General features: G+C 35.5%; 1 protein-coding gene and 1 long non-coding RNA gene across 2 annotated transcripts; both read left to right on the top strand.

The window, feature by feature from the left end:
• Positions 1 to 2,686: 2,686 nt before the first annotated feature.
• Positions 2,687 to 4,184, top strand: LOC131943168 (uncharacterized). The gene is made up of 3 exons (XR_009386856.1): positions 2,687 to 2,823; positions 3,611 to 3,698; positions 4,087 to 4,184. It is a non-coding gene; the product is annotated as an uncharacterized LOC131943168 (long non-coding RNA).
• A 1,402-nt stretch (positions 4,185 to 5,586) lies between these two features.
• Positions 5,587 to 8,482, top strand: LOC131943163 (uncharacterized). The gene is made up of 7 exons (XM_059303174.1): positions 5,587 to 5,698; positions 6,177 to 6,263; positions 6,357 to 6,546; positions 7,137 to 7,187; positions 7,329 to 7,379; positions 7,503 to 7,550; positions 8,356 to 8,482. The coding sequence occupies exons 2-7, from the start codon at positions 6,204 to 6,206 to the stop codon at positions 8,469 to 8,471; spliced, it is 516 nt and encodes a 171-aa protein (XP_059159157.1). The 5' UTR covers positions 5,587 to 5,698; positions 6,177 to 6,203; the 3' UTR covers positions 8,472 to 8,482.
• Positions 8,483 to 24,436: the final 15,954 nt, after the last annotated feature.

The raw sequence follows: 24,436 nt of genomic DNA, 5'->3' as shown, positions 1-24,436 counted from the left end.
GTACTTGTAACTTCATAAATGATTATGGTGATATGGCAATTTCAAATGTTTTAAAGAAAATACATTAGTAAGAAGGAATGTGATCATCAAACAACTTTGCTAACATCATTAGCACTTACAGAAACTAAAAGGGTAACATCAAAAGAAAAAAAAAAAAAGATTTTTGCCATTTAATACACCCACTTCAAATACTGGATCACAGTTGCAAAGTGATATGGTCCAGAATATTACTTAAACAGTATTTTTGGTTACCAGGAAAGCACTATCAGATTACCTGAGAAAATTGATCAATCAAAGAAATCTATGTCAATTAAGGATCTGAATAACAGCATAATACTTCCAGATGCCAATTCAAAAATAGTTCCATTAAATCATGACAAGACATTCATTGAAAGAGAATTTGGTGTTAATAAGAATGTGTATCTAAGAAATTATGGGAGAAAGGAAAAATGGATACCAGGTCAAATTGTTCAAGGTACAGGACCTGTGTCTTATAAAGTTAAAAATAACTTGTGCAGATAATAAGTGTGAATCTGTCAATCCCACCAAGTCTGATCAGTTCACACCAACTCAGTTTGTTTCACAACCAAGTTCTGTTGATATGAGTGAACCAAGTTGTCTGGAGTCAGAAAATGTAAATTCTGGAGTTAATGATTTAAATCCTAGACCTCCTGAGATAGAGAATCCAGATGGTCAGAATATTGAGTCACCAAATCAAAAGCCACTGAGAAGGTCAAGCAGGACAATCAAGGTCCCAAATAAGTTAGACCTATGATTCTAAAGGTCAAAAGGACTTTGACATTATTGTTTTGTATTTTGATTATGTTGTAGCATATTGTGCATTGTTTGTAAGGATGTAATCTACCATAGTGTTCATGTTACAATATAAATGGGTGATTTTAGGATACTATCAATTGTTCTATTGAGAGATGTGTTATTGTGTTCTAAGGGTAAAGGGATGTAATAGATTGAAATAATTGTGAGGTCAAGGGAACTCACTCTTCTGTATTAGTTATATTTATAATATTGTTATCTTGAGTGATGTCCCTTGTGTACTTCCTTCCGTCCTCTCTGGTGTATTACCATCATCGTGGTAATTAGACCCATTAAATGTGTTATATACAACCACAGGCTTCTGTCGTCAATCTATTATAATATATATATATATATATATATATATATATATATATATATATATATATATATATATATATATATGTGTGTGTGTGTGTGTGTGTGTGTGTGTCGGCCTACATAAGCTTATAATTTAAATATATGCAAAAAGCATTTTTCTTCTCTTTTTACACTGCTCAAGAACAACTGTTTGCACCTAGCACTTTTTTGCTTACATTGCAAAAAGCATTTTCCTTTTGTACATTTTGCAATTTTTTGCCATGGTGTCACCAACCCTAAATGGCGTCACCCGGTCAGGGGCGGAACTACCATACCGCCAGACCCCGCAATGCGGGGGGGCCCAGGACGTTTAGGGGCCCAGTTCCGACCAATGCATTTTTTTTTACAGAAATTAAGTTTTTCATGCGTTTTGAAAGAGGTTTTGTAAAAAAAAAAAACAGGTCTACTATAGCAGAGATTGTTGCGTAGAAAAATATTTTAAAATCTACAAGAGCTATAGTTTGAAAGGTAGGTAAACATTCACACTACTTCCATGACTTACTGCCCTTCTTTAAAATAGGGATGCCCACGAAGCTTATTTAAATAGTTTTGTACTTTGTATATTAAAAAACAATTGATTCTCAAAATTAATTTAAATAAGACGTACTATACAATAGTATAGCTATAAAAATCAATGTTTTCATAATTGATATTATAAAAGCCAAAAATGAAAAAAAAATAAACATAACGCGAGAAACCATTCACGGATCAAGCTAACGTCTTTATATATTTTTGACCAGCAAGTTTATGTTATTTTGGTAGCTCAAGATGAGTTTGGACTAAGATTTTCTGGTTGGTTCTCTCAGAATGGTTATCTATTGCAATGAAGTAGACTAAATTACTCAGTTGGATATAGATTATATATATATATATATATATATATATATATATATATATATATATATATATATATATATATATATATATATATATATATATATATATATATATATATATATAAGGGGCCCTAATTTTTTCTTTGCGGGGGAGCCTTTTTTTTCTAGTTCCGCCACTGCACCCGGTGCGTTCCGCACCCCCCGCCCCGCCCTCGCTACGCCTCTGCTCTAGACAACAGCAGTTTAATAAATTCTCCAACTCCCCAAACTAGCACACCATTGTCCTTGCATACATTGTCTTACCTACCATACTCGTGACATGTCCCGTCGTCGCCGCATTTATAAATAATCAAAGTAAACATCAGCTTGTTTGCGCTGTATAACATCAAAAGAATTCACACATTCTCAACATACAATATTTCCGTTACCGAACAAACTATTTATAATACGTAGTTCACATACATATATTTCACATCACTGTAGCTTTCTTGTGGGTCTGAGGGTGAATCCTATACTGTAGCAAAAATCTTTTACTCGTCTATTGTCAGAAAGTATTCGATCAATTTATGGTATGATTAAATAACAACAAACATCCTACATTTTGCTTGTACATTTGTAGTTAATATGTTTTTGGCTTAAAACCCTTTTAATAAATAAAAAATGTTTTAGGTCATCGAAGTTGGAAAAGGCTTTGACACTAAACCCAAAAAAGGAGACCTCGTCATCTTAAAAGTTGATGGTAGATTATCTGATGATGCTCTTGTGGACACAGGATGCAAAATGCTTATTATGAATGATGGAGACGCAATTTTTGGTAAGATGTTAGATCTCGGGACAAATGATCTCGGGACAAATGATCTCGGGACAAATGATCTCACGGACAAAATACCTCACGGGCAAATGATTTTAGGACAAAATGTGTCTGGACAAATGATATCATGAACTAAAGTTTTCAGGACAAATAGTATCATGGACAAATGATCTCAGACAAAATATCTGGAACAAAATTTCTCGCAGCTAAATATTTATAGCATTTAGGATGATTTTTTGTGGATTTTAACCTTATCTTTTATTGTGAGATGGATTTTTTTTTTACACGTAATTATTGTGAGATATACTAAATAAATGAGTAAAACTTAATTTAATTTTTACAATAGCATTTTGTACGAAGTGTATAAGACATAAAAATGCAAATAAAAAAAAATGATGGAAGCCTTAGTCACATTAATATTAAAAACACGTGAAATAGTTTTCAAAAACGTGATTAGGTCTTCAGGTTCGTAACGTAAAACCAGTGTTTTTAGTGTATCATCAACACACATGTAACGTTAACCTTTCTTTGCTGGCTGTTGTCCAGCGTAAATCTTGACATCTTAAAAATGCAGATGCCTTTCTGTGTTATAACGAAAGAGGCCACCCCTGGGTAATCACCACTAATACCGCTTTATTTGCAAACGCACTATGACTAACTTTGCTCCGCAATGACCACTGTCGTTTAAATAAGCATTTGTCATATGATCGGCCTGCTAAAAATAGCGAAGTACAAATAGCCTTCTGAGGGCTATTTGTAGTAAAGTAACAATAGACACCCTTTATTTTAGCTTTGGAGTCAGCGGCCGCAGACATGGAGGTGGGGGAAAAATGCGAAATTTTGGCATCTTCAAAGTTTGCATATGGCTCAGTAGGCAGGTAAACTATTATGTTTTTTTTTAAATTTTCTTTTGGAGTGATCTTCCATTCACTGTTACACTACCGTGACACAGAGGCGTCGCGAGGCAGGGGTGGGGTGTGCGGACCGCACCGGTATAAGAAAATGCCTTTTGCCTGTTCAGTTAATGAATAATTCAAAGTTTAACACTCTAATCAGTACACATTGACCATCTCGATAATACATACACACACACACACACTCTCTCACACACACCTATATATACTCTTTTTTCCTTTGGTGTGTTTTAAGGGGTGGGGTGACACCATGAAGTGCCGCACCGGGTAACACCCGCCCTAGCAACGCCACTGCCGTGACACTACCTAATTTAAAAAAAAATAATATATTTTTAACATTTATTTGTTTTAGACAGCCAGATATTCCAAGAGATGCAGACATTAAGTATACTTTGGAACTTGTTAAGACAGTGTCTTCTACAAACATATTTGACATAGCAGTGGCTCAAAGATTGAAGCTAGGGTATGAAAAATATCTTTTTACTTACATGCTACGAATACGATATTAGAAATTTACTTAAGGTTTTATGATAGAGGATCTCAAGACAAATAATCTTAGACAATATATCCTAAACCAAATATCTCAAGGATTGAATGTCTCACGACAAAATATCTTCGGACAATCGATCTCAAAAATAAATTATCCAAAGACTAAATATAGCAGGACAAAAGATATGGAAAAATATATCTCAGACAAATTTTCTCATTGCATAATAGCTACATTATTCAGACTGATTTTTTTTAAAGCGAGAAAAATGTATCGTTTTTTCATTTTTCATTTTTGTAGCATAATTAATGTTTAAAACTTTCTAATTAGAAGTACTTTACACGCCGGTAATATGATAAAACAATTTGCTTTCTTCAATAAAAATTATGTCGCTAAAAAACGAACGGAAGGACGGAAGAACGAACAAATGCATAAACAAACAGATAAACTGAGAAACAAATAAATAAATACAGAAATATATACAAACATAAATCTGTCTGTCTGTATTACTCTCTCTCTCTCTGTATATATATATATATATATATATATATATATATATATATATATATATATATATATATATATATTGTAGGATCACAAAAAGGGAGAGAGGTGACCATCTGTTTGCTCTAGCAGATTATAAAGGCGCCAGCAGAAGCTATCTGAGGTATGAACTTTTGATAATTTGATATTTATAAGCTTTTTGAAAAAACAAATGTGTCCTTTTAAAATCTATAGCTATCAAATTTAATATGGAGCACCAAAATATTAAGGGTTTTTTCGTTATGGAAGGACCTTTTCAAAACCTCTTTTTAGATTTTTGCACGAATACAGTGCATCCTTTATATTCCATATATCATAAAATAGGAAAGTGTGAAATGGTAAAAACTATCAAAATATCTGTTAATTATTTAGATCGATTTCAATACTTCCTCTATTCTCTGTATGCTAGTTTTAAAACCCTCTCGCTTTTTAAAAAAAGTGTATTAACTAGCTGCCAACCATTTAAACATGCTCGCTACTAGTACCCTCAAATTTAATTTTAGTTTTTAGAATAATAATTTATAAAATATTTTTAAAAATCAGTTGAGTAATTAATGATTAAACATTTTTGAAAAAAAGTTTTAATTTTGTACAATGGACCGATGTGATAATATTGCTATTTATAATTTTAAAACTTTAAGTATTCACTGCAAATGAAAAAACATGAAAAATAAACCAGAAAAAAAAAAGAAAAAAAAAACCGACTTTAAAGTCTTAATTCATCCTATTAATGGTTTAAAATTTTTAATTCACGAATATAGAATCTTTTTTTTGTGTCCTTTGAATTCTTAAATGTATGTAATATCTTTTTTAAAGCGCCATTGATGTCTTTGAAAATGCGAAGTTCAACAACAAATTTAGCGATCATTTAACATATTACGTTGAGCAAACCAAATTGAATTGTTTGCGTTGGCTTGCAGAGTGTCTTATTCAGGCATGTATATAATCTTGTTTATACTGTGTGTCTGTTTTGATTTATGCATCACTACATCCTTCATTCAACGGCCAACAAACTAGGGGGAATTGATTATAAAAATAGTGGGAAAAATTAAATTTCGAAGGGAGAAGGGTGCGGTTTGGCGCCCAGATTTGTGTGTGTGTGCGTGTGTGTGTTTGCTAAGAAGTACCCGAAGTGCGGCCAGTTTGCGAAGTGGTTGGCCAATGTCCGAAAACCTAAATTGACATTGCAATTCTATCTTTCATCGGCTTTTCGCTAACTGGCCAGCAGGATTCCCTGGTCAATATCCGATGTTGCTTTCTCTGTATTGCTTGCCCCGTGTTTGTATAGAATCCTACACCATGCAGTCATGGATAAAAGGCCGCCATACCAAGATTTAGATTAATCAATTTAACTTAGTTACAATGTTGAAATAATGTCATTCATTTTTTTTTTATTCATTGTATATTATCAGAGGGAGGAGTTCTATGAAGCAATTGAAATGTGCAAAAGGGCGTTAAAGATAAAAGAGCACAGCAAAGTTCTTTTTGTAATCGGAAAGGTACTAATGTTAGATTTACTTCGATTCAACCTTTTAACCTATACATTTTATAATTAGAGAAACCTGAAGTAAATTATACTATCTTTTTACTAGGCCTACGCAAAGCTGAATCAAATCGACCGTGCCCTTAAGCTCCAACGCAGAGCTCTGAAATTAGACCCCAGTTCAAAAGATATCTTAAAAGAGCTGTGCTCGTTAACAAACCATAAACTTAAAGAATTGTTACTTGAACGACAAAGCCTACAGCTTATGCTAGATTCGTCTGAAGTAAATACTCCTCCTGGTATGTATTGTAAATACACTTTAAAACACTTTGTGTCTTTATCTCCATGACAATTTTCCTTTATAAGAACAGACCCATTCAGTTATAACTTTATTTCAATTTTTAAGAATTTTTTTTAAAGGAAAATTTGGAATGTTAAAAACTGTGTTCGATAACTGCTTCAGCTTTTAAAACACAAGGGACCTAACAGTGTTCTAAAACATGTACACAGTCATATCAATATTTAACACAACATTTTCAAGATTGTCAGACGGATAGAAATAGATTATTAACACAAAATGAGCTGAAGTTTCACTGAAATTTAAGTCAAAGGCGAAAAATAGTTTTACATAGACGTTCGTTTACATAACTGTCTCTTGCTTTCTATTTTAGATCATCCAACTAATGGTATGAAGGGGTTAGACAAAAATAGACTCTTTAGAACAATAAACACAAATTAAGCAAGTTTTATAACAATTAATAAATTATTAAATAACTGTAAAATCTCTTTTTTTTTTCAAATAATTTATTTTATTAACATGTTGAAGGTTTTTTTTTTAAATTTGTTTTTCACTTCTTTTTATATTTTATTTTGCTTCATTTCTGAAAAGTTCGCAAAGACGCTAGCTGTTGTAAAAGGGTGCGAACTGACATTTCACAAGGTATCTATTTTACAAAATGTATCGAATATGCATAGAAATCTATATTTATTTCAACTAAACCTTTATTTCACTAAAATGTTGAAATTTTTATAAAACCTGTTTCTCACTTCTTTTTGTATTTGATTATAATTCATTTCTCAGATGATCGCAGAAACCTTAGTTCTAAAAAAGCTCGAGTTGAAAGTCTCAAAGGTATCTATGTTTTACAAAATGTAAATTTATATCTGTGTCAGGATAGTAATAATAATAATGATGATACTAATAATAATAATTTTTATATCCTCATATTAATATTTAGCATTTATTCAATCACAGGTGAAAATATCACGCTATTATCAAACATTGGCTATATGCTATGTGGGTGTAAGTTGTTTTGTCTAATTTTTTGTATTGATTGTCATTCAATCTTTTAATTTCTCTTGCTTTCATCAATTTATATGGACTTTATCCTTGGAAATCAAAACAAAATAATTGGTTATTAAAATCCTCGGGCAGAAACATCCAATAGTCATATTTTGTTCTAAAGATTTGTCTTCAGACAGAATGAGGCATGATACATTATCATGGTTAAATATACTTTGTAAGTGCTTTTAATACACTTAGACGAATCGTTTTTTCAAACTCTGTGTCAGAAAGTTTCTTGACCTTTGAATTTTTTAACAGCAGTGTGTGTGTGTGTGTGTGTGTTTGGTCTGCTACGTGTGTTGTGTGGAGTATGTATGTAGTGGAGTAGGGTGTGGTGTGTGTGGAGTGGTATGGTGTGTGTGTGTGTTGTGTGGAGTATGTATGTAGTGGAGTAGGGTGTGGTGTGTGTGGAGTGGTATGATGTGGGATGAGAGAATGGGTAAAGATCATGGAATTATGGGTGGGGGTGGTGTAAGATGTGCTTTGAGTGGTATTCAGATGTGTGGCGGAGTGTGTGGGGTTTTAAGGTGTGGTGTATGTTGTGGGGTTATCGTGTTGGTTGCAGGGTGGGGTGTGGATCAGGTGGTGTGCTGTTTTTTTTTTATGGTGCTTCATGTTTTCGTGTGGGTTGTGGTGCGAGAATTAATTCCCTTTTGAAATTATCTTCTCTGATTTATTTTTTATCTCTCAGTATCTAAAAGCAATATGTATTTTACAGGAATTAAGTTAAATAAAATTGAATGTATTGATTATTTTATTACAGTTAAAACCACGAAAGTCCCTTCAGAAACAATAAACTCAATAGTAGTTACGTCCCCTAGAGGTACAGTCAATCTAAACACGTACGCAAATCCTGAGGCAGAAGATCAGGATGAATAAAACAAATAGAACAGAGAAGGTATACTTAAATGTGCATGCATTTGTATATTATATCTGTTTGTAAATGTATATATTATACCTCATCGTGTATTTAGAAATGGATGCGAAGTAATTGTATTTGAAAAACAGAAAAATAATGATATCTGAATAGAGTTCCTGGTAATGTCATGATAACTTTTATTTGTGGCCGTGCGCCATTAAATAAAAATATCTTCGAGAAAAAGTTTCATGGTTTAAAAAAAAATCATATTTCGGTTTCAGGATTGGTAAAATTTGGAGAATTAAAAAATGAGGACACCCCTTTATCTATGCGAACATAGATGATTAAACAAATAACGATAGTAGTAGATCATTTAGTATTGATTTACCTTTTTTTCCAACTCACGAAAAGATCGGCAACTCCTCAATGATAGCGTTTTTTCTTTTCAAAATGTAGCCTCAATGTCATAGACTTTTAACATGTTAATAAAAATTGCTTATTATGGTAGTCTTTATCAATACACTCGAGTAAATTTTTCTTTGCTGTCTGATGAGCGGATTTTCACATGTCAGTTTATAGTAATAATTTCTTATTTGAATAAACGTAAAATACTGTAAACACAACATTATTAAATGTCTTCAGCTGTTTGACACAACTGATTTGTCTTATTATATTGACTTAAACAGGTTGAATTAGCTCATGTTGATTTGAGCATTAGGAGCTATTTTAAATTACCACAAATAACCCAGTCAAAAAGTACGTTTGAGATATTTTATAACTTATCATAACTGAAAATGTACTTTTGTGCATTTTTCTGTTTGTTCAATAAGTTAATTCATTATTAAATCCATACTGACTTTCTTATATTTTCTCATTTTACTGTACTTGGTTATAAAATGTAATTCTTCAATGAAAAGTTTTTTAGATCACTCAACACTTTTATTTTACACTATATACAAAGACTAAAAATGATATGTGGGTAATATAGGAACTCTCATGGAACAAAATGTAATTTTTTAAAAATGTTTCTAAATTTGTTTAACATAATAAAGATCTCTATTTTAAAAGCACACGGAAATACATTTTTTTTCAGTAAGGCTCTGGAAAATATTCAGCAGGGCCGATTAATCAAGTATTACGGGGTTACCTCTCTTTGGACAATATACGTATATTGTATTTGAAAATGTATTCAGTAACTATCTTTGATAAAATAAGTCAGAATTTTTATAAAAACCGATCTTTAAAATTTCGCATTCATCACAATTTTGCTTTCAATTTTTCTAATGAAAATAAAATGCAATGATTGATTTATTTTTACAAGCTATGATTTGTTGATGTGTAGTGATGTATGATTAGCAATATTCATATATGGCTCTTGGCATAATGTGTGTAAGATAATGTGTTTTCATACAATGTGTTAAATTTGTTATTTTAGTTATGATCTTAGAAACATAATAAAATATTATTACATTTTGATGTGCATTTACTGTTGATGATATTCTTTGTAGTGTTTTTACTTTTTCGTATACGAAGTATAAAGAATGTATGGTAATGGTGTAAAAAGCGAAATAGAAATTTTGACAAATCTCTACGTTTTACACCTCCCTGAGAATGAAAAACTTAGTTTTGCAATTTTGTCTGTGTGTTTGTATGTATGTGTGTCTGTGTGCCTGTGTGCATGTGTGTATGTATGTATGTATGTGTGTCTGTAAACACGATAAACTAAGTACCGTTACAGCTAGGCTGTCGAAATTCCATATATAGGTATTATATCAAATTTGTAGTTCTGTATCAACTCGTATACGAGAAAGTAAAAATGTGGACATATACTGTACTTGTCTTCTATAAAGTCGAACTTTGGTACTGCCCGTCTATTCTGCTGTACGCTTTAGATTTATTTTGTCTCGGAATTCCTGTCACTGTCATACAAAATGACAAGACAGCTGACAAGTGTCAAGTGTCAGAAGCTGTGTAGGATCATATGACATTTGACATCTGATGCCATAGGTGCAATTGTACTACTAAACTTGGTCGTGGTTTTAAGTAGTTATGTATTTTAGGTCTAAAAAAATTTCCTCTCTATACCAACAGTTTAATGTGGTGGGGACCTTCGCCCAATTATTGGAACTGTTATATATTGCTATAGGGCTACACCCCCTCCCCCAACTACGAATCAAATGGAATCTTACACTTGCACTCTTTGTAAATATAAATATTTATCTAAAGAGGATTACACTCTCCTATATCAACATAACGTAACATATTGGTAGTATGAATCGGCGTGCTCAAACACAGCTATTTTGGATTCAGGGTTCGAGTCTAAAGACGTGCCCGAGTAACCCAGCTCTTGCGTGTACCTGGCTTTAGTTGGAGAATACAAAGGCAGGTGGGAAAGAATTTGATCATTCAATAATTTTTGTATTTTTTTTAACGAAATTGCTTTATCTATGAAATAGTGTGTAATTTAAGGGGATATGCGCGGGAAAAAAAATCACAAAATTTCTTGTTTTTCGTCATGATGGGTTTCTTGCACTTTTGGATACTTTGTCCATTTTTGTATATAGAAAATAATAACTTTAAAGAGAAAAAAAATTTATGTGTTTGAATTACGATTTTTATGACCCTATTAATTAAAAAATAATTAATTTTTCCCAATCTTACAAGCTCTCTATGAAAAGTTTTATGACCGTCATCATATTGTATTTGACATCATTAGAAAGCTAGATTTCTCATGTATTTGATAATCTTAATTTCGTACATCTCGGAAACACCCAAAGCTTACAATCGGCTTTGCAGTTTACACAAATATGGTACTTTCTTGACCTACTTTTAGTTACTTTTGGCTGTTTTTCTCAGTTCGCAGGTTTTTAACACTAAAAACCCTACTACTTTTTTATTTATTAAACCATACCAACCATATTTTCAGTAATTGTTCTTGATGCAAAAATACAACTTTTGTCACGAGGGAATTGTGATTGCATTCATAAAAAAAGGTTTTTGGTAATTAATATGCACATTTTGAAACTTTTGAATACTAAAAAGGGTACGAATTTTTAGACCTTGTAAAATTCTTACTAGTAATTATTTCAAAAAGCTGTCGTGACAAAAGTTTTAATATGTATTGAATTATAAGCAGTTGAAATTTGATTGCTATCGGTGCATAAATAAAAAAGCCTTAGTATTTTTAAAAGTACCAAAAAATTCAAAATGGCGGAGGTTTTTTTGGGTTTCCATGACAACCAAAATTGTTTTCGACCCTTTTTTTGCTGTTTAATACTTATTTTCATATGCCAAATATGATAAAAGTATTCAAAAGGCTTTAGATCTTAAACTGTAAAAAATAGAAAAAAAAACATAGCATATCCCCTTAAGATCATTGATATTGTTAAAGATCTAAACCCCCATACTAGACGCAAAAATTGGCTCAATGTTTACTGGTAGAGGTGTATACTTTGCTAACTCTTATGCTATCAATACAGCTATTTTTATTCAGTTTCTTACCAGTTCAAGATGCTGGTAGAATTATATAAGATACAACTAAATATATACACATAAAAATAATGTATACGTAGGCTGAAAAATATACATTACTTTTTTTTAATAAACTAGACATTATTTGGCCCGGGTGTGGGGGTGAGAGAGTCTGAATCCAATTCCAGTTTATCATAGCGAAACAGGTCTAGGTTCTGTTTAGTTGCGCCTTTCAAAATCTCATCTGTCACCTCTAGCAAACACTGTCTGGATAAGGTCACTTTCTTGTCCATTTTTTCTACCAACTGTTTAAAAAGAGCAAACTAGAAGACCGAGGGTTTAAATTTAAAACCAGGGATCCAGATATACCTCGATGGTTAAAAAATATTATTAGTATATAACGATAGATTTAATAATTTATTAATATATGCGGAAATGTTCTTAATCTTTTGTTAAAAAAAATAATTAAAGTACCCTTTAACATGATGGTCAATGGGACAGGTGAAATAGAGTTTTTCTGTTTCAGTGACCTCAGCTTATGAAGGGATAGTGTGCCCCGCCGGCTTTGCTTTCCCTAACTTGAGTCAGGTACCCACAAGGGTACCCACAAGGGATAGATGGACTTAGGGACGTTCTACTGACAGGAATCCGTGATTCGAACTCGAGACTTTCGGGGTTAGCACTAGTATGCTCCACCATCCGACTGTTTGAAATGATGATAATGGGATAGAACATGGTTATTGTGATGTCATATCCCAGAGATAAGCTCAACAAACAAAGCTATTGTTGGATGTCAGGGCCCCTTTAGTAACTACATGTTAGGTAAGACGGGAAGATAATGGATAGGTCAGACCTGTGGGTAGTTATCGGGAGGTGTATTTTCTTATTGTAGAAATAGCTGAACAGGAGGGGGGGGGGGGTTAGGATGGCATAATAGGATCAGCAACCCGCCGCCTCCCCCCTCCCACACATAGTGCTTCTTCCAGACTTTTCTCCGGTGGGGGAGGGAGGGGATGGCGCCACACTATCCCCTACCAATATTTAAATACTTGTGGCAAACTATTGCATATTTTTCTCCGGCAGGGGACGGGGGACGGGGACGGACTTAAAACATCATGATCGGCGGGGGTGGGGTGGATATTAATGATAGTATACATTTTTAATATTACATGTTTCTATTTTTTCTCGGGGTGGGGGGGGGGGGGTCCTGAGGGGGGTTGGCCCCATTGGCAGCGATGTGTAATGGTTACACACTTACACAAACTACAAAATAAATAGACATAATAAAACCATTCGTATTTACCGGATGCTTAAAAAAATTCAGCATTTAATTTTTATATGAAAAACAAATACGGGGGTCATTTCATTCAATTCAATGTAGTGTAATTTAATCTAAATTAACTTAATTGTGCGAGAATTGATCGAAAATTTCGTCAGCGTCTACGAATCTAATTCATTGAAGAATTTTATTGATCATTGAACTTTTTCTTTTTACCTCGGGCAAAATTGCTTGATATTTTAGGCAAGGGTGAATTGATTCAAGGATTTTCTTCATTTAATTGTGCTGTGGCCTCATTAGATCGGGTATTTAAGTGTCGCATCGCCTCCCCCACCCTCCATGAGTAGCATCACTAAGCGACGGAGGGGGGGGGGTGGACCGCACTAAATGACACCATCTTTATGATGACACCTGAAAAAAAAGTTTATTTAACATTTTTCCTACGTTTCAAACAGCTAATGTTTTTTTTTGTTTTCTTTATCAAATCTTATTGCACTATTTCCTTCTTGGAATATTCAACATGAACAAAACTATTTCATATTACATCTAGATCAGTGGTTCCGAATCTTTTTGGCGGTACCGAACCCCAGCAGTTTCATATGCGCATTCACCGAACCCTTCTTAATAGTTCTATCGTCCGCACTGAAAAAAATTGAAAAATCCGATCGTGAATCATATGAGTCGGGTGTGTCTTGACCTCCGTCGAACCCCTGTGAATGACTCAACGAACCCCTGGGGTTCGATCGAACCCAGGCTAAGAACCACAGATCTAGGAGTAATACAGCTGATAACTGTGCAATGAAATGCAATTTGTTCTGGAGTGTTCTAGAAATGTGTACTGCAGTGGTCTAGAAGCTTGTAAGCCAGAGATAAGGTTAGTGTTGGATTAGGTTAAATTCTAATCCTCATCCTAAACAATCTTCTGTGCGGCCGGCGATAACACAACCATGAATGTTACACTTTTCAACAAAAGCCGGCTGGTGGCTGTAAAGAAAAGTGCCGATAAAGAAGGGACTAGATCTGTTGATACTAAAGCCTCCTGTGCTGAAAGTCTTTTCTTTGAGCAATTTGTGGGATAATTTTTAACAGTAGCTATATATATAATTCTCTTCTGGGAGACGTTAGAAAACAAGCTGCAAGTGCGCCTTGCAGTCCCCTCTCTTCCTCTCTATCACTACCGCCCCCACCCCCCACATGGTCTGGTGAGCTGTGGTTCACTCTAAATGTTTACAATCCGGGTTTAGTGACGGCTATTAGGGGCAGATAATTTAGTTTGAAACGATTTTAAACTTAGAGGAGGTAACTAAGAGGAGGCTGCTTTCACGGGGGGGGGGGGGGGGGGGGGGGGTATAGGGTAAAGGTTGGGGGAAAGGGGGGGGGGTAGTGTTTTAAAGCAAATATTTTCAGTGACAGCATTGGTACTGTCGAATTCACAAATTATGAATTACTGAAAAGTAGAAAATAAAACAACTAAATAGCGGCGTATGATACGCCGCGGGTGCGGATCGGCTCGTATATTATAGATCGCGTAAAGAGGCCTTGTATATAGCACGAAAAGAGTGAGGGAGTGATTTATCCGAGTCACATGAAAAAGGGGGAGGGGAGGGTGTGGCATAAAGAGTTGTTTTATAACAGTGCAAATTTGAAGAAACCTTATTATCGTATACGTAGTAAAGGAGTAGTATTGTAATAGTGTAAAATATCGAAATCGAGATTTTCACAAATCTCAACGTTTTACACCTCCATGTATAATATAGAAAGTAAAAATGTAATGTAGAGGAGATCACTCCCGCTTGATTTGGAATTGGTGGATGAATCAGTTGACACTAGCCCAGGGGTCGGCAACCTGCGGCTCGCAAGCCGCATGCGGCTCTTTTGGTGTCGAGGTGCGGCTCTTCAGATCCATACACAAATATTAATAATTATTTTATTTTATTTTAAAAACTCACAAAAATATTGTTCTGCAACACTCGTTAATGAACGATAAAATAATAAACATAAACAATAAACAATCGCTATTCTATTAGAATATTTAGTTACGCCATATTTCAATGTACTTCTTATTTACTTGTTAATCCCAAATTGCAACATTCAACTTCATGGTGGAGATCACAAAGAAAATAACGAGCTAAATGTAAAACTGCAAAGAAAGGAAAACCCAGCCTATAACTTGCTTGAAGAAGATGCTTGTTTAAAAAAAATGCTTTATTTTGTTGCAGACACGGAGAGCAGTAAATTACTTTATTTCGAAAAATCTGAAAAAAAATATCCTGATAAAACCAACGCTACTATTAACATGAATCACTTCAGTATTATTATAAACAAAATGAAGGATGGGTACACTGAGAGATTTGAGCAATTCAAAAGAAATGCAAGCACTCTGACGTTCATAGTCATAGTAAATTCTATCAACACAAAAACAAATGAGATTAACTTTGAACTATTTGGAATTTATGCTGGTTCGCTTAACATTAAATTGCTAGATTTGAAAACCAAAAATTTGTGAAGTTAGATGATTTAGAGGTCCAGTAAAACATGCACGTTTCACTGTACAAATGGACAGCTCTAAAAGAAATGCCGCGAGTTGAGGCACTATTATGTGACGCATGGAATAGTCTTGCAGGATGCTACAGTGAGGTGAAGAATTTAGCATTTGAAATGCTGACGATCTAATGTTATTTCTTCCGTCCCAAAGGGTTGCTGAGCCCTGATCATCTTGAATGACGAATATTGAGCAAACGGGAAACTGGGCAAACGATATAATGCTTGCTGTTACCCGTTTCTTTTCGCACTTTTATTATTTATTTTTTACAATAAATATGTGACACCATTAATTTATCGGTAGCAAAGAAAAATATTTTGCATCTGTGTAAATTAAAGGGTTAAAATAGTACTAGTTTTATATTTAAATTAGAGCCAAATTATAAATTTTCAATATAATAAACAGATAAAACAAATTAGATAAACATTAATTGCTTTTCTTTGTTTTGTATAAATGAAACACTATGATTAGGTCCAATAAATTTGATTTTGTTTTTATTTTAAACCATTATTGCGAACTTACATATAAGTTATTTCCCTTTACAACTTACTCCTATACTAAGCATACAGGAGGCATTGCAATCGTGCAGAAAAATCGAAATCTGGACTTTCTACACCTCCCTGAGTCGGAAATACTTAGTTTTGCAATTTTTTCCGTATGTTTGTGTGTGTGTGTGTGCGTGTGTGTGTATGTGTGTCTGACTGTGAACACAATAACTTGAGTACTGTTGCAGCTAGGACAGGGGTCGGCAACCTGCGGCTCGCGAGCTGCATGCGGCTCTTTCGATCTCAGGATGCGGCTCGCCAGTTCCATAATAATTATATTATTTTCTTTTCATAACTTGAAAAATATTATACTGTAAAAACTTTAAACAAGGTAAAAGCATTAAGAATAGGTGGAGTAGAGCGTATACAAACAGCTGACTTCTGCTTACCAGCTTCACAGCTGTGATGTGGCCAGCCCCGTGGCAGTGGTTCCATGCTTTCCACTACCGAAGTGCACACTTTTTTTCCCCGAATATTTTCAATAGTAGCCTAATTGTTATTTTATTCAGAAGGCAATTTTTATGAGTCAGTGTGCATTAAGTTGATTTGAGTGAGATAGTTTTTTAGTTATTAGCTTCTAAATTGGGTAGGGATAGTGGTATAGTTATATAATTTGATTTTTTTATCCTAACAGAACTAGCTAAAAAAACGTTATTATGTTTTGTGCGAAACATGCATATAATAAATGGGTTTAAGTATGAAATAATATTTATTTTAAATTCATTTACCTAATCCTAATCAAATAACATAATATTGACATAAAATGTTAGTGGCTCTTTGTAAACTGTGAGATTTTGTAAATTGTAACTTTTGGCTCTTCCGTCTCAAAAGGTTGCCGACCCTTGCACTAGCCTATTGGTTTAATAAATATTTTGTAGCCAAATAAAAGGTACGAGCCGCCCCGCTATGTAGTTGTTTTATTTTCTACTTTTCAGTAATTCATAATTTGTGAATTCGACAGTACCAATGCTGCCACTGAAAATATTTGCCTTAAAACACTATCAGTAGATCGTTAAGGACGATACTACCCCCACCCTCCTTTCCCCCAACCCCTACCCCTACCCTCCTTTCCCCCAACCCCTACCCTACACCCCCCCCCCCCGTGAAAGCAGCCTCCTCTTAGTTACCTCCCCTAAGTTTAAAATAGTTTCAAACTAAATTATCTGTTCCTAATAGCCGTCACTAAACCCGGCTCTACGAATGTAAACATTTAGCGTGAACCACAGCTCACCAGACCATGTAGGCGGTGGGTGGTAGGGAGCGCCCTTACAGCTTGTTTTCTAGCGTCTCCCATAAGAGAATTATATATATAGGAGCCGACCCGCGGCGTATCATACGCCGCTATTTAGTTGTTTTATTTTCTACTTTTCAGTAATTCATAATTTGTGAATTCGACAGTACCAATGCTGCGACTGAAAATAATTGCTTTAACACCCCCTAACCCCGATCATACCCCCCCCCCCCCCCCACAGTGAAAGCAGCCTACTCTTAGTTACCTCCTGTAAGTTTAAAATCGTTTCAAACTAAATTATCTGTCCCTAATAGCCGTCACTAAACCCGGCTCTACGATGTGTAAACATTTAGCGTGGCCACAGCTCACCAGACCATGTGGGGGTGGGGTGGGGGTGGCAGTGATAGTGATAGAGAGAAAGAGAGGCGCGCTTGCAGCTTGTTTTCTAGCGTCTCCCAGAAGAGAATTATATATATAGATAGATTGTGATTTTGGTAATTTAAAAAACCTAAACGTTTTTTTGTGTGTAGTATCATACTGTGTCGAGGTTATGAACGGGGGTAGTGAGTGGCCTACGAAACTTATTATTTGCGTGCACGATTCCAAAACTTGATTAAATCTAACCTCATAAAATTGACATCTTTTTCAACATCCCAAACAGTCAAAAACATTGAAATTACTCTATAAAATCTTTTGACGTGAAGTTGTACTTTATTTCATTTACATTTATGTTTCCAAAACCAAATTTACATTTACGTCGAGTGAGTAATGGCTCCGGCCTCAGCATTATTGTTTCCCGGCATAAAGCCACGACTTATATGTGACCTGAGAAAGTTTTGCCTGTCGCTTTAATGTAATCTGACTTAACACAGGTGCCCACTGGTGCTGATAAACGTAGAACTGACTCAAGGTGGGAACCGTACTCAAGGCTTTTTGAAGTGACAACCCCTCGCACATTATCCTGCGGCCACAATATTTCCCGTGTAACCGTTGGTTTGGTGTCCATTCAAATCTCTTGGACTGATTAGCAATAGCAGTCACAAAATCAAGAAAGTACAATATCGCCTACGCGGCAGTTTCTCTACCCTTTCGTATTTCATGGGCGTCTCCGAACGCAAGCAGAGAATTGTTAGGTGAGATTGGTACGCGTTGCGCCAGGCAAAAATTGTAGATAAAGAACATCGTATTCATCAGTTTCTTTAGTTATTCTGTAGTCGACAACGACCAGCCAACCCTAGCTAAGCGACTGGGACGTCGTGGTTCGATCAGAGGCGTAGCTACCTATTCCGTCGCCCGGGGCGGATTTCCAATTTCGCGCCCCCTACCTCACATTTTTATATATAGTTATTCCTGTCTTTGAAAAAGCCCCCCTTCCCTCACCCAGTTTGAAATGTTTGTAATGCTTCTTACCAGTTACAATCCCGTAACATTTTCTATTTCGGTGCCAAAAAATTGTTAAATCAGTGTGTAAATCCTTGTAGTCATTTATTTTCGTAACTTTGTGTATAATTCAATACTTCAGCTTAAAATGGGCTTTTAAATCAATGTTTCTACCCCTTTTGGCGACCCCTTAGTGTCGACTTAGTATGACTGCGAACCCGAAGGTCTCGCGTTCGGATTCCGGGCTGGGGTCTGCAGGATGTCCTTGAACCCACTTAGCTGTAATTGATTACTTACATTAGGGGAAGTAAAGGCACCTGGGCGTACTCTGACCACACCATCACTTCATATGCTGAGGGAATAGAAACAGGTAAACTCTACTTCACCTGCCCCATCGACCTCTAGGCTCGAAAGGGTCTTTTGCGCTACCGCAGTGAATAAAATAACGTACGTCAACTAGCGTCACCTAACGACCTAACCCTTACGACGCCCCTGCGGCTGTACTACAAACTTAACACTTATCCAACATTGGTTATCATCTGTGTAGTGATAATACGAGAACACTCAAACGTATTAATCCAAGTCTCGGAACAATCACCGAGCAATTAGACCACTACTCCAATTACGTCCCCGACGCCTCGTTATCGAATACCGAGTGCTATTTTTAGTTCACGTTACCCGTGAATAAAAAACAACTTTCTATAAACGTGTATTGTGCACCTTTCTACGGCACCATATCTCACTTCTCGTGTGGGCCTCTTGACATAATTAAATTTCCAGCGATACCGTTTCCATAAATATCCTCTGATATCAGCACACGCTACCTAGCGGAGAGCGATGTACCACCTAGAACACACAAGTGGAAGATTGTAGTACCTAGTGCTACTATCAACACCCGTAGTGGATAGGTTGTAGTACGTAGGGCTACTATCAACAGGCCACAGTGGATCCTTGTAGTACGTACAGCTAGTATTAACAGCACACAGTGGATCGTTGTAGTACGTAGAGCTAGTATCAACAGGCCACAGTGGATGGTTGTAGTACGTAGAGCTACTATCAACAGGCCACAGTGGATCGTTGTAGTACGTTCAGTTAGTATTAACAGCACACAGTGGATCGTTGTAGTACATAGAGCTAGTATCAATACGCGTAGTTGATCGGCTGTAGTACGTAGAGCTACTATCAACAGGCCACAGTGGATCGTTGTAGTACGTTCAGTTAGTATTAACAGCACACAGTGGATCGTTGTAGTACATAGAGCTAGTATCAACAGGCCACAGTGGATCGTTGTAGTACGTTCAGTTAGTATTAACAGCACGCAGTGGATCGTTGTAGTACATAGAGCTAGTATCAATACGCGTAGTTGATCGGCTGTAGTACGTAGAGCTACTATCAACAGGCCACAGTGGATCGTTGTAGTACGTTCAGTTAGTATTAACAGCACACAGTGGATCGTTGTAGTACGTTCAGTTAGTATTAACAGCACACAGTGGATCGTTGTAGTACGTAGAGCTATTATCAACAGGCGTAGTGGATTTTTGTAGTACCTACTCCTGCCATCAACACACCTTACCAGTGGAATGTTGAAGTACCTACTGCTACCGTCTACACTCACTAGTGGATCGTTGTAGTACCTACCATCACTGCTACCATCAACTCACTTCATCATTTAGTGCAGGATTGTAGTACCTAGATCTACCATCAACGCGCCTTAGAGGATCGCTGTAGTACCTAGAGCTACCATCAGTGCTACCATCAACTCACTTCATCATTTAGTGCAGGATTGTAGTTCCTAGATCTACCATCAACACGTCGTAGAGGATCGTTGTAATACCTAGTACAGCAATCAACACACGCTACTGGAAGGCTGTAGCACCTAGAGCTACCAACAACACGCCATGTCGTTGTAGTACCTAGTGCTACCGTCAGTGCTACCATCAGTGCTACCATCAACTCACTTCACCAACCACTGGTAGTTTTCAGTAGCTAGTGCTACCATCATCACTTACTATTGTACCGATGTAGCATACAGTGCTACCATTACGAAACACTACCAACTATAGTAGCACTGTAACACATAGTCTTACCACCACCAGCACTAACTGCTAGATTGTCGTAGCACAGAGCACCAACACAGATAGTGCTATCATCCGCACCTACCACCAGCTAGCACACCGTTATAGCACCAGCACAGCTACAGCTGACGAACAGCTGTATCTCCTGTAGCTACAAGTCTTCATCTCACCTTGTGATACACCTTTACCACCCACATCACCATTACACTACGGCAGTATCGTATACCTGTTGGGATTAACAATAAACAGCGCTTCAAGGTAAGCCATTATTATGTTAAAGTAAGCAATGACTCACCAAGTAGTCGTGAGGATTATGAATCGATCATCGGCGACAAACTAGTCGCGACAAACGGTTATGTTAATCAATGATTCTTTTAAAACATAAATTACTATGCTGCTATCGAATAGTGAAATTCGTATACATTTAATCTGGTCTTAACATAATATGAAAATTATAATTAGGGGTTGTAGGTAAATGACGTTTCAATCTTAGGGATAGGAAGCGGTTGAGGACCATAGGGAGTTTGCAAGATGGTGCGGGGGGGGGGGGGGGGGGGGGCGGAAATAGTGATGTCACACTTTTGCATTTTATAAAGTAAATTTATAAACCTAAATATATAAGTTATTTCGCCTTTTAATTGACTTGATTTGTGAATAATACATAAACATAATAAAAACTTGCTTATTCAAAATGCGATTTATTAAAACTTACTTAACTATATTTTAAAATACTTAGACAATACAGTGAAGTGATACCTCGAGATACGAGTTTAATTCGTTCCTTAACATTCCTCGTATGTCAAATTGCTCGTATCTCAAAGCAACTTTCTCCATTGAAATTAACGGAGATTCAGTTAATCCGTTCCCCCCAAATGCCACCCTAGTTTTTTTTCTGTAACGTGTTGTTTTTTGACATGAAACATTGTTTTAAAAAAAGCATAATAATATAATGCAAAGAAAGAAGCTGGTTTTATAACGTGTTTTTACTTTGACAATCGACCTACTTGTGCTAACGGAAGATGCTGGTGGAGGTGTAGGCCCAGTGTAGGGTGGAGGAGATAGGCGGAGGAGCTTCACTTTGTTCACATACTCACTGTTAATGTTCATCTCTTTCGGCCTCTTACGTTCACATACTCGCTACACTATTAACGCTACACTATTAACACTACACTATTAACGCTAAAATTAACGCTACACTATTAACGCTACACTATTAACGCTACACTATTAACGCTACACTATTAACGCTAAAATTAACGCTAAAATTAACGCTACACTATTAACGCTACACTATTAACGCTACACTATTAACGCTACACTATCAACGCTAAAATTAACGCTACACTATTAACGCTACACTATTATCGCTACACTATTAACGCTACACTATTAACGCTACACTTAATGGAAATTAAACTTTACCGAACTTAATTGAATCTAAATGATGTTTTGTTACTTTCATTTACTCTACCACTCGTAACTGTTTTTCTCTTCGCTGATCTTTGTCTTTTTCACTACACTTTTCTCACTTTTCCACGCAAGCCTTTTTTAAACAAACCTGCCCTAGGTTTATTTTTCCTCCCTTTCAGAATTGTTAGGAAATAAGCTGGGTAAGTGTAATTAAATAGCTCCGATATACAATCAGTTGCAACTTTTTCGGGGTGTTTCTTTTCCGCGAACAGCTAAACCCGCTAATCCGGTTACTCGTATTTCATATTTTGCTCGTATGTCGAAGCAAATTTTTACTCGCTCTACGGCTCGGATCTCAAAAATATCGTATGTCGGGGCACTCTTATGTCGAGGTACAACTCTATTTTAAAACATGTTTGGATAAGTTAGGAAAACAGTTAAGTTTTTGTTTTCAATGGTTTTTCTTAATTACTTCCCTTTTCAAACTCAAACACATGAGTAAGAAAGATAATTCATAAAGTTGTCAAATTTGTCAAAAATATTAAATGAAATACAACTGAAACGATACTTAAACACAAACCATATTAAAATATATAGTTTAGACATTTGCAAAAAAATTGTTATATAAATATAGTCTACTTTTTGTATATTATACAATTTATTATTAAATTTAGACTAGTTTAGTGTAAGAAAATGCTAGCTGTATAAGGTATTATTTTGTACACATACAAAAATTATAAATATTTTGCTGATAGAATTAGGTTAATAACTCGTCTACAGTTTTTAGGGAAGAATGTTTGCTTTGATGTGTCTCATTGTAATAACATAACTTTTCAGATTGCTTAAAATTTTTATAATTTTAATTCTCGGTAATCCCAAATTTTTTTTCAGCTCTACTCAAAAACCCAAATTCCACCCCCCCCCCCCCCCCTTTTTTTTCCCCTCAGTCCACCACGCAAAACTGTAATACTAAAGCGAACACACAACTGACGCTATAAATTACGTGTCTGAGGCAAAAAAAAAAAAAAAAAAAAAAAACTCACACATCCATACCAGCGTGACACACCTCCCCCACCCCATTTCTGACACACTCCATACTAGGTTGACACACCTCCACCCCAGCAAGAGACACATCCACCCCGACACACCCCAACGTTATTCTAATAAAAACAACCGTCAGCACTCCCTTATCTCCCTTCCACAAACCTATCAAACACTCCAACACGCCCAATCAAACCCTGTCAACACACTGAACGCCCCATACAATACTCCAGTAATACTTAAATCACCTCACTTATCAATATGTAAACAGTTAACATTTATCGATCTCCGCTTGACGAACGATTTTATTGTATCTGCTTTCTCTATATTTATTTTACATGCCGCTTTATTGACAGCTAATTTGTTATTGATACAGTTGTATTAATAAATTGTATCAATAATCGAAATCTTGTCAATATTTTTAACCAAATACAAAGCCCGAGATCAATGACGTTTGTTTTATTATGTTAGGCTTTACCTGCTAACTTAAAGGTTATGGCGAACTCGTTTTGAAAACATGAGAATAAAAATAGGTGTATAAATATAGATTAGATAGATTTATTACTGTGCCTTAGTAAGCTGTAACCCCGATCGTTGGTTGGTTATTTGTAAATATTGCACGTGAACTATTGTAATTCCGGTGTCGTATGGGACATTCTTTTAGTAACTAAATATCCAGCAGCTTCTTACCTTTGAAGTCATTAGGTGCCATATAGAGGAACACAATATTAAAATAAATACAAGACTAACAAAAACCCCAATGCTTTGTTTCTTTTTTTCATGTTTTTTTTTAAATTTTACATTTAAAAACGTAAATTCCCAGCATGGTTCTGATTCACATGAATATTTTTTTTTATCTAAATACATTTTAAAATCTAGTAAAAAATGTTTCACTTATAAATGGGAACTAATGTCTTATCTTCGCAGTCTACTTATTCTATGCCACCTCCCTCAAATATTTATAAACAATATTTAACGCCACGTATATCTAGGTATATATATATATATATA

Source organism: Physella acuta, unplaced genomic scaffold, assembly GCF_028476545.2.
Source record: "Physella acuta isolate Inbredline_101_S28 unplaced genomic scaffold, ASM2847654v3 ptg000444l, whole genome shotgun sequence".
Classification (NCBI taxonomy): Eukaryota; Metazoa; Mollusca; class Gastropoda; family Physidae; genus Physella; species Physella acuta.
The sequence above is the reverse complement of the archived record's forward strand: the minus strand, read 5'-3'. Positions and strand labels throughout refer to the sequence as shown.